Below are 11,892 nucleotides of genomic sequence, written 5' to 3'. Positions count from 1 at the left end.
TTTACATTCTATAAAACCTTACACTTATTGCTCCGTAATCTGGGCCAGACAAGTATTCTAAAAGTTGTACATATATTCACTCATTTAATCCTCATAAAAATCCTGTGAGGTAGATAGTATTACCATCCCTAACTTATAGATGAGAAAATTGAGGCACAGGGAGATTAAGTAAATTGCTCAAGGTTACAAAACTTAGTAAGTGATAGACCAAGAATTTAAACCTAGGCAGTCTGACTCCAGACCCCAGGATTCATCAAAATGTTAATTTCCTGGGCGCCTGGGTGGCTCAGTGGGTTAAGCCGCTGCCTTCGGCTCAGGTCATGATCTCAGGGTCCTGGGATCGAGTCCCGCATCGGGCTCTCTGCTCGGCAGGGAGCCTGCTTCCTCCTCTCTCTCTCTGCCTGCCTCTCTGCCTATTTGTAATCTCTGTCTGTCAAATAAAATAAATAAAATCTTTAAAAAAAAAAATGTTAATTTCCTATTAGTAAATTTTAAGGTTTTTTGGAAAGTAGCATATATAGACTGCAAATAAATTCATATTCACACCAAGATGAAGAGTTGTTCAAAGAAAAGAATGAATGCCTTGAACTTCTGGCAGGTAACAGTGTCACAAAAACAACAAAAGACAATTTAAGTTAAAAACTGGTGGGACTTTTCAATGTGTGGACAGGACAAAGTAATCCGTAATTACCACTAATCATCACCAAGAACATCTTCTCAATATATACCATCCAAAGAGATCATAATTTTGACATGTTTTGGCACAATAAATATAAACTCTTCAGCTAAGCAGCAGATTCAATGGCATACTAGCCATGTAAAATTAGCATAATGATAAACAAAAAATTTAACTTGTTTGTAACATTTAAGGTAATCTTACAGAAAGTCTGCAAAATATTATTTTATGATACACTCAAATAATACTACTAAAGACAACAAAACTTAAAATTTTCTTTCCTTCCAGAAATGCTTTAAATAGGTCACTAAAATCAGAATGAAATATTTACGAACATATTTTTGATGACAGTGTTGAATTGGGTGTTCTGCTCTGTTAGAATTATCTACTGGCAAACCAAAACCAAAACCAACCAACCAATAACCAACCAAACAAAAAACCACCCCAAAATAGTAAGTCAGCATCAAAATTCAGGCTGATATTCATGAATTAAGTATTTGGTCTTTTAATATCTGACATAGTTCACTTTGTTTAAGCACTCTGTTTCTCTAATATTTTTAATCAACTCTGGTGAAAACTGTACATTCAAATTAACTTGCCAGTGCAACTAATAGCCACCTCAGAGCCTAAAAATGAATGTCTAAACTTTGCTTTAAACAAGTTATGAAAGGCACAAACAAATTCTCATCTCTCAACAGGATGATAACAAAAGGAACTATAATTATGTAGTTGGAAAGAGTTTTAAATAATCAACTTAAAATGACACGAATTCCTGAGAGTGGCACTGATCTAAGAAAGGCATCCCCAAATAGCATTAAATTTACTATTTATTGGTTACCCACAATTAACAATGGGTAAATTTGGGAACAAAATATTTTAAAATGCATGTTTATAGAATGCTATTAATGCTTTGAGTAAATAAATATTAATAATTAAAACTGTATTCAAGGATAAACATATTTAGAAAAGAGACAATAGGGACTCAGTAAAACATTAATTACTAATTAGAACCAAGTATATAATATAGTAAAGGCCCATATAATTTCAAAATGTGGTTTTATTAATGCACTTTAGGACAAGTGCCATTCTTACTTTACTTTGTTTGGAAGAAATACTGCCAATTACAGTCACAGGAAATTTCCATTAGACAAAAACTGCATGTGTGAGTGTGTGTGTAGGGGGAAGGGTTTGGTTCATTTATATCATACTACAAATATAAACTCATGTTTTGAGTTTATGAATAACATTAAGCAACACTATTTCCTCCTAAAATTTTCTTTAAGGCAGACCTATTTAGCATCACGTGTGTTATTAATATGTGCAGTGTAGTTTTAGAAAATTTAAGTGTCCTAGTTTCTCAGTGAAAATAATAAATGTGGTCAAGAATAGAAAACAAAATTCTCGTTTCTAGTCCCTCTACCTGGCCACCATTTTAAAAACACAAGTTTTTCATATATATATATAATATATATTTATATATATTACATATATATATTACTGTATCAAAACACATTTTAACAGACTTCACAGCTCACTTAAAGCTTCAGTTTACAGTCATTCATATGAAAGATTTCTAACATGGAATGTTCACTTAGAAAGAATTCCTCACTGGGATTCCAGTGTTCTGTATCAGAAATGCAGAAGTTCTTCAGTGCAATGCCAAACATTTTACCTCTTCATTTGTGTTTTTCTTTCAAGGGTTCTCATTTTACTTTTGGATCTTCTTTTTTGTAATCTCGACTTACTTCTTTTCGTATATTTTCAGGTAAGGCAGGTTGATATCTGTATAAATAACCATATGGACGAAGATGATAAACGAGGTATTCTAACTCATACATAGTTGTAGGATCGACATAGTGAAAAGAAACTGCAAGATCAGAACAGCAACCAGGACCCTAAAAAAGTAGCAGAAACAGGCATCATTAAGAAACAGTATATAGTTAACACACAATATTTACATACTGATAAAGGAAACATTAATTTTAACAGATTCCGAGCACCAAAGTTGGCAAGGTAAAGCAGAGGCACCTATTTATTAGACTTGTGGAAGAAAGCAAGAGTTTGTAGAGTTCTTCATGACTTAAACATGAAAACTGCTAATATATATCTACCTGAAATCATCTTCTCTCATAGTCTATAATGTTTTCACTGAAAAAATTCTCGAGACTTCTTCAAATGAAAGGGGCAGCTATACAAAGAACGATGCTCTATTTCTGAGTTTTGCTTTTGAACTTCCTATGCTCTCACTCTTACCTTTTTGCTTGGCTCAGAAAGACAGCTTTCTGGCTCAGAAAGACAAACCTCAGAAAGACAACTTTGAAGCATTCAATGACTACAAAATCCTTGCCCATTACGTGTAACCAAATACTTCATCTGCACATCAACCCAAACAATGCAGTATTTATGAGAGGAAGTGCTGAGTCAACTCTTAGTTTGAATCTAAAGTTTGTCTACTAGGGTCAAATTCTACCTACTAGTGTATGACTTTTAGCAAGTTACTTAACCTCTATAAGCTTCAATTTCCCCATCTGCAAAAGATGGTTACTTAAAGGAGATAATGTATATAAAATGCTTGAAACCAGCATGGCCTATAGTAAATGCTCCATAAATGCCAACATTATTATTGACAAAATAATCACATTTAGGTGGTCCTCCGTAAGTAAATCAGAGCGAAACATTAGTCCAGAAATATAATTCTCAGATTCCTACCAGAGCTGGTATTGGAATAGGTTTTTAAATAGACAAAAACAAGGTAATTAAAAAAACACAACAGGAAAAAAAAAAAGCAAGAACATTAAAAAAAAAGAAGAAGAAGAAAACACAAAACTGACCCCAGAACTAAACAGTTAGAAGGTTATTTTGGTATTTACAGAATGTTTCGCCCAGGTGACTCCAACCAAACTTCAGATTCTATCTAGTATCTTTACAAGGACCCAAGAAGAAAGATATTCTGACAAAGTCCCAGAGACAAGGTCCCATTGTAAGCTACTTACTTCCAAACATGAATTATTGAATGTTCAGTATGAACATTTAATTATTATTAAATTAGTATGAACATAATTCATGTTTGGAAGTAAGTAGCTTACAATGCAGAAAAAATTATCAGGGAATTACCCACTGCATCTTCTCTGGCCTTCTCTCTGAACTTTCCTTTGAAACAAACACCAGATATCTGGGGTTTCTGGGTAACTGTGTAGGCACTGGAAAATTATTTGGAGCCTACTTCTTAGCACCCTTGGCAATGTAAGGATAGGAACAAATCTGAAAAGTAAAATGATAAGTCAACTTGTGATCATCAAACCAGCTCCATCCAATAGATACATGTGAGCCCCATGATGCCATTTAAAATCTAGAAGCCACATTTTAAAAGTTAAAAAAAAAAAAGGAATTAATTTGAATATATTTCAAATGAGTAAGTCCATATTATTTTTTCCAATATGCAATCAATATTTTAAAAATTATTAATGAAATCATTCTTTTTATTTGTGGTAAGTTCTTAAAATCAGGAATGAATTTTATACTGACAGCACATCTCAGTTTGGTCTAGCCATATTTCAAGTACTCAATAGTCGTACCTAGCTAATGGCTACTATACTGGGCAGTACATGTTAAACTAAAAGACTAGACCAATAGCTGTGAATTTTAAATTGCTGATCCTCTCTGAAAGCAACTTCATATGACCCTGAAATACTGCAATAATATTTTTAATAAGATTTATTACATTATGTTTTACTCTATGGCATTACTGTTTTTTTACTAGATGACCAGGACACTGTTATTAAGATTTATAAGCAATAAAAAGATAACTGCTATAACTATTAGAAACAAAATAGCTCTTTGCATGTAATAATGGCTACTACCTAAACTCAAGAAAGTCAAGTAAAAAATCATCAGATATAGAGAATCTAGGAACAGAGGCAAATTTTAAAGATGCTTTTAAGAAACAACAGCTTTCTTATATACCAGTTAAAAAGCTTTTTAAAAAGCCCAAGTAAAATAGTAACAAAAATATTAAAAACATAGGGAGATACTTAAGAAGAAATAAAATCTGGAGAAAACTATAAAGCTTTACTAAGGGACCTAAAATAAAATTTAAAAATCCCAGGCAAAGATATCTATTGTCCCTGAATGGATAAATACATTAACATAAAGGCATTAGTGTTACCAAAACAATTTGAAAAAAAGAGATATAAAATAGAGGAATATACACACTTAGAGTAATAATTTCAAAATTCAGTAAAGCTACAGGGTTCAAGACAATATGGTACTGAGGCAAAATCAAATAGGATGATGGAACAGAACTGAAATACCAGATATACCAGATACCAACCCTACTGTAAGTAACGCTACAGTATATGATAAAGGAGATTATTTCAAAGCACTACTGAAAATAAGACTTAGTTAAAAAATGGTACTGGAAAGATCAGTTAACAATTTGGAAAAATCTGGAGCTCTCAATTTTGACCATGTATCAGTAAGTTTCAAATGGGTTATAGTTAATGTAATCAGAATTGAAAAAGAGAATAAATCCTATTTGATCATTTCTGACCTACAAAAAAGGCAGTTTCACACATAAGGGCACATGTATATATATGTAGATATGTGTGTATATATGTGTATATATCTGTACATATGTGTGCATGTGTATGTGTATACACTATTACATATAGACTGTTACACACATATACACTATTTTAAATCCTCTGTATGAAGACTGATTACAAATTCTCTGGTGAAAAGTTTATTTCCAGGGAAGAGACTTTTAGTCCTAGGGAATAAATCACTTTTAGGGAAGTAAGAAGGTGGTGTGAAAGGGGAAATGCATGAAGATTAAGTTCTAAACCCAACTTAAGAACCTAAGTCTCTGATCAGCTGTATATCTCACACATTGACTTGCTAAAATAAACATTTTCCACACTGTGTTTTCAGTGATCACTACAAAGCAAAAGTATATGTAGGAGATTTAGGATAACTCTGAAAATAGTAACTCACTTACGGAGAAGAAAATTTATTAAATGATGGATGAGTAATAATAGAAGTTGGATTTCACATGTGTTTGTATCGAACACTCCTGGGAGAGAAGAAGCAGTAATTAGGAAGCTCGGTTAATTTTGGTTCTTCCAAGTCTATTTTATTGTCTTCAATATAACTGAATAAATTTTTATAGAAAGAACATAATCCTTGCAACCATTTTAAAAACTACCACAATCTGATGTATCACAGAAATATTTATTTCGTTCATATAAAGTATACTGTTAGGTACACCTATCTGTAGGTGGGAATTGTGGGCAGTAGCACTCTTAAAGGAAAGAAGGGTATTTTACTGGTTACAAAATAGTGAGAATTATGATGTCCCTTTGCTATTACTGTCTGTAGCAGATACTCTTATTAAAACCTTACATGCATTTAGGTGTCTTTGTTATATGTATCTGTAATGTTCTTAAGTTTAGATATATTTTTATATGGGAATGTACAGCATTAAGAAGGGAAGGGCTCAAGTAATCTAGGAATGGTCAGATTATACTAAGAAAAGTTTACATAAAAAAAAAATTCAGGGGTGCCTGGGTAGCTTAGTCTGTTACTCTGCTTTTGGCTCTGGTCATGACCCCAGAGTTCTAGAGTCGAGCCCCACACTGCGCTCCCTGCTCAGCGGAGAGTCTGCTTCTCCCTCTCCCTCTGGTGCTCCCCTCAGCTTGTGCAGTCTAATAAATAAATAAAATCATTTTTAAAAATTTCAGAGTAGTACCTCATGAGAACAAAACAAAAATAGACTATCACAAAGTAAACTTAGGAATACATCTGTTTTACAGTCTAGGAAATTGTTGCATCCACAAGAGCAATAAAATCCTAGCATAAGGTTTTAAATGGACACATTACATAGTACTGAACTTTAAACTGTTTATTTATTAAAGTGCAATTTTATCCCAACAGCAGAATATTTATTGTAACATCCCTCATTTCAACCCCCAACCCTCTGGGACACATATCACATTAATCATGGAGGGGAAGGGAACCCATGATAGAAATCACAATGGTTTGTAAATTGCCTAGAATATTTATCAGGACAAATTACTTGAATTTTCTGAGCCTCAGTTTTGTCATCTATTAAACGCAGAATTACTGTAAGGAATTATTATGTCTGAGTAAGTACCAAGAACATACTGGTGATTGATATCAGAAGCCGTTGTGATGTGCTTCAACATTTCCTTTTAAAGCTCAGTGTCTAAATATTGGATCAAAAGTTCTAGGTCAATGTTTTCTAACCTCAGTGTTACCGACATTTTAGGCCAGATAACTCTTTATTGTGGGAAGCCGTCCTGTGCATTGTGAGATGGTTAGCATCTAGTGGGATTACAATCTTGAGGAATTCTATCCACTAGATGCTAGTAACAACCTCCACCCAGTGCCAGTCTCCCAATTAACAAAAAAATGTCTCCAGATTTTGCCAAATGTCCTCTAGGAGGCAAAAAGTCCACAGTTGAGAACCACTGTCCTAGATAATGATTTGCAAACACTGGCTTATGAAGATGAGAATGCTAGCATGAGTGTATTATTTGTATGTTAGGGCCAGAAAAAAAGAAGGCATAGAGTACTAATGACTTGCCTACATGCATTATTAATCAATAACAGATCTGAATCTAAAAGCTAGGTTTCATGACTCCTGATGTCCTTCAGTCAGTCACTCACTGCTACAATACTCATAACAGTGATGAACTGGAAACAACCTACTAAATGTGTATCAGTAGGGGAACTGATAAATTACAGATGCTCATGTTAGATTATACAGAAGCCTAAAAATTAATGAAGCACATACATAAATGTGGATAAATCTTAATGTATTAAAAGGGCAAATGTTCAAGGATATATATGGAATAAGTCCATTTATTTAAAAACCTACAGAACAATACTACATATTATTTATGGATACACAAACATGTAGGAAAAAAGATACAAACACACACGGTAATGACAAATACTAAATTCATGATAGTGGTTAACACTGAGGAAGGATATAAGAAAACTTGGTTGGGGAGGGTACACAGGCCTCAATTGTATCTATGCCTTTTTCTTTTACAAAAGGAAGCAAATATGGCTAGAGATTAATATATGGTAGGGGTTCCTGGGTGGCTAAGTGGGTTAAAGCTCTGCCTTCAACTTAGGTCATGATCCCGGGGTCCTGGGGTTGAGGCCCGCATCAGGCTCTCTGCTCAGCAGGGAGCTTGCTTCCCCCTCTCTCTCTGCCTGCCTCTCTGCCTACTTGTGATCCCTGTCTGTCAAATAAATAAATAAAATCTTTAAAAAAAAAAAAAACACCAAAACCCAAAAAAGATTAATATATGGTAAAGCTAGTTGGTGGGTACAAGATACTAATTTTTCTTAAACATTTAGCTGAGGAATTTAATAAAATAATGTATTTTAGATAAAATCCTCAGGAATGATGACTATGTTATCAAATTAGAGCTAAGGCTTCTTATGCTTACAGTGTGACAGGCACTGTACTATATTCTAATCACAACTGAATCAAACAGGTAGATCCGGTCCATTTTACAAATCAGGCAAATCGGGCTCAGAAATTGGGCAAATTCTGTCCATCCAAGGTCAATTAACTATTAAGTAGGCAAAGACTTGAATTCTAGAAGCCTAGAATTCTAAACCTCAAAGTCTTTTCACACATCATTCCTGAAGCCCAGAAGGCTCTCTACATAGCCTGCTCTCTAACCTCATTCAGATTTCTGTTCAGAAGTCACCTTTCAGAGACATCTTCCTTAATCATCAAAACTGGGGTGCCCCACTCCACTCATTCTCTATCCCCTCACTTGGCCTTATTTTACTCTAGGGCACTTATCATAACCTAAAATCATATTTTATCTTTACTAGTCTACCTGTTTACTGAATATCTCCATATCCAGAATGTAAGGTTCATAATATACTATTATAAGGTTCACAAGAACTGGAGCTTGGCCATATTTACTGTTGTATTTTTAATGCCTGACACAGGCAATAAACACTAGGTAATAGTAGCAATATTTACTGAATTACTACTGCTGATACTCATGTTCTCATCTATTTTGTTATACATTACCACTCTATATAAAAGGAGTAAAGAGGATTCTTAGTTATCGATGCTAAAGAAGTTTTTAAATAAACAAAAACCAGTCTAAGTATTTATACAGTAATAAAATTTCTAAACTTACCTCTACAGGAGGATAATAGTTATAATTCCAGTACCAGAAGGTTCTAGGTAGATAACCCCTGATTAAGTGGTGTTCTGGTACAAAGGGATGAAAAGTTTCTTTTCCAATGGTATCTCTGGAATCTCCCGCTTCTACATTTATAATTTCCATGCATCTGCCCAATGCTAAGTCTTCGATGGAGGAACTATGTGTACATTTGTCTGTTTTAAATGCATCAACAAATCTCTTCAAGGCTTCTTTGCTCAGAACATATCCGGCTCCTCCACTCATGTAGCCCTGCTTTACATAGGGCTTAAATCTTCTCCCAAAGTAAATGGGTTCTTCAGGGTTGTATTTTGAGAGAAGCCATCTCAAATTTTCCAGGATAACATATGTATCATCATCTGCTTTCATAAACCAATCAGCATCTTCTAAATAATGGTCATGAACATACTGAAAAGCTTTAATTGTTTTCCAGTACAGTTGGTCTCTGCCTTCTCTGGTTTTTAATCCCACCGCAGGGAAGTCTTTATCTTCTTCTGAACTCATAAACAATACTTTATTACAACGTTGGGCCCATGTAGCTTTGACGTGTTTGGCCTTTTTCTCTAGATTTTGAGGCCCTGTCATAACCCAGCAAAGAATCTTAACCTTCTGATAGAGGTTTTCAGCGATGTCTGTGTTCTCATCTATTAAACAAAGAAGTTTTAGAGTTGTATTTGCATAGATGTAAAATTCAAATAAATTATATTGATGAAAAATTTTCTTCAACAATTTCAAAACCCCCCTTCTATTTATTTATCTTTCTACCATTAGTGATTTAACTGAAAGAAAGCAAAAACTCAACCTAACATGAACTGACATTCTGATTTACTGGTTTCATGTCAGTCTTATCCATTGCAGTAAAAAGAATTGCCACTATGACTTAAAATCTTACTATTTGAACTGTGGTTGACCAAACAGGATCAACATCACTTGGGAGCTTGTTGCGGCATCTCAGGCCCCACCCCAGACCTATTCAATTTGAATCTGCATTTTAACAAGTTGTCTTGGAGATTGGAGATTGGTATACATATGAAGCTCGGTATTAGTCTCTGCTTTTCACTTCATTCTACAAAGGGTTCTCAACAGAACACTGACAGGAATTTCTTGCAGCTCTAAATAAACTTCTGCAGGACAGGAAAGACATGCTGCTGAAGAAACAGTTCATTTTGCACTCCACCAGAGTTCACTGTTAGGAATTTATACAAGCACCCTAAGGTGGCTTTAAAAAAGGCTTTCATGGGGGCGCCTGGGTGGCTCAGTGGGTTAAGCCGCTGCCTTCGGCTCAGGTCATGATCTCAGGGTCCTGGGATCGAGTCCCGCATCGGGCTCTCTGCTCGGCGGGGAGCCTGCTTCCTCCTCTCTCTCTCTCTGCCTGCCTCTCTGCCTACTTGTAATCTCTGTCAAATAAATAAATAAATCTTTAAAAAAAAAAAAAAAAAAAAAAAAAAAGGCTTTCATGGGGTGTCTGGGCGGCTCAGTGGGTTAAGCCTCTGCCTTTGGCTCAGGTCATGGTCATGGCCCCAGGGTCCTGGGATTGAGCCCTGTGTTGGATTCTCTGCTTGGCAGGGAGCCTGCCTCCCTTCCTCTGCTCTGCCTGCCTCTCTGCCTTGTGATCTCTGTCAAATAAATAAACAAAATCTTAAAAAAAAAAAAAGAATTTTAAAAAAGGCTTTCATGATGACCCCAGTTTGAAGAAGAGGGATTAATGCTAAGTTGAGATTACTTTGATATTCCAAAATGCAAATCCATCAGTTGGAAACAGAACAGAACAGGTAACAGTAGTATTTCCAAGACTGTCTAGAGCAGTGCTTTTCAAAGTACTCCTCTGTAAAGAAATAGGGAGCCATGCCAGAATATAAAACACCATATTACTTCTTTCATTAGGGAAGTCTTGCTATATTTCCAAGAAAGTCCACTTAACTAAGCAGTGAGCTTAAGTAAGTTACATCCTGGTGCAATCTCCTTATCTGGGTGCAGACTGGTAATAAACAATTCAGATTGTCAGACCAGGATCATATACTGAGTACCACTGGTTTAAAGGAAGAGTTCAATTTTAAGATCCTAGATCATTGCTTGGTGAAGGATCAATTCTTATTTTCAATAGTTAGAGACCTATACTTTTTATAAATGTGCTAAAAATGAATTACTAGAAAAATTAGTAAAAGAAATATAAAATACAAATTCTAATTCTTAGTTTTGGATTTAGGCAAAATTACTCTGTTAAATTACCCTGAAAGTTTCTAACTGCACAGTCCCAATTTCAATACCTATGTAGGTGTGGACCAGCATAAGTCTGCAAAACCACACTTTTTATAGTAATGTTCTAGGCAGAATCCCAAGGAAGCATATCCTTAAAGTTAAGGTCAACCAGTGAGTTACAAAAGCTTTGTCCTATGAAAAATTAACAACTGGAGACATAAATTTCTAGTCCACTAATAGAGAGCTAATACAAGGTTGGGTGAGGTTTGGGCATGGAATTTTCCAAAATATTCTCACGCCCCCCTGAAAAATCAGTACTTCACAATTCAAAAACAGAATCACCCTTCAGACAGAGAACATTCACATTTCATATACTTCAGGAGCCCAATCTTTTGGCTACAGATAAACTAAATACTGGATGCACAGGGAAAATGGTAGATGCAGGAATTCTCAATGTTTCACTTTGAACAAGACAACCTTCTCCCCAGTGCTGGGATCTGGTAAATATTGTTTCTCATTTTGTAATTATTCACTGATTAATTACTTTGTTGTAGGCATATGCTGGCACAAGAGATGAAAAGGTGAGTACACCATATGTCCTGCTACAGAAGAACTCAGTCTCAGAGTGGACCTTGGTACACAAACCAGCACTTGACGCACTCTAAGAGAGATACTATAATAGAGGTATGTAAAAGGGTTCAATGTGCTGCAGAAAAAGAAAGCAGTGGCTGATAAATCCTACAGAGTGTGGAATGGGAACTTGGCGGGAACAGAGAAGGGGAGATAATGCAAAATCAG

General features: G+C 35.1%; 1 protein-coding gene across 7 annotated transcripts in view; it reads right to left on the bottom strand.

Moving 5' to 3' along the window:
• Positions 1–629: 629 nt before the first annotated feature.
• C1GALT1 (core 1 synthase, glycoprotein-N-acetylgalactosamine 3-beta-galactosyltransferase 1) overlaps positions 630–11,892 on the bottom strand; it is a 36,116-nt gene continuing 24,853 nt past the window's right edge. For 6 of the 7 annotated variants that reach the window (XM_059171203.1, XM_059171199.1, XM_059171204.1 and 3 more), the window contains 2 exons: positions 8,872–9,539; positions 630–2,571 (listed from right to left, as the gene is read on the bottom strand). In XM_059171203.1, coding sequence (XP_059027186.1) covers positions 2,380–2,571; positions 8,872–9,539 — 860 coding nt within the window. In that variant the 3' untranslated portion in view covers positions 630–2,379. Of the gene's footprint in view, positions 2,572–5,672; positions 5,748–8,871; positions 9,540–11,892 lie in introns of all 7 variants that reach the window. The other variant, XM_059171206.1, reaches the window with a different exon arrangement.

This window comes from Mustela lutreola, chromosome 4, assembly GCF_030435805.1.
Source record: "Mustela lutreola isolate mMusLut2 chromosome 4, mMusLut2.pri, whole genome shotgun sequence".
NCBI lineage: Eukaryota > Metazoa > Chordata > Mammalia > Carnivora > Mustelidae > Mustela > Mustela lutreola.
This window is presented reverse-complemented; position numbering and strand designations above follow the sequence as displayed.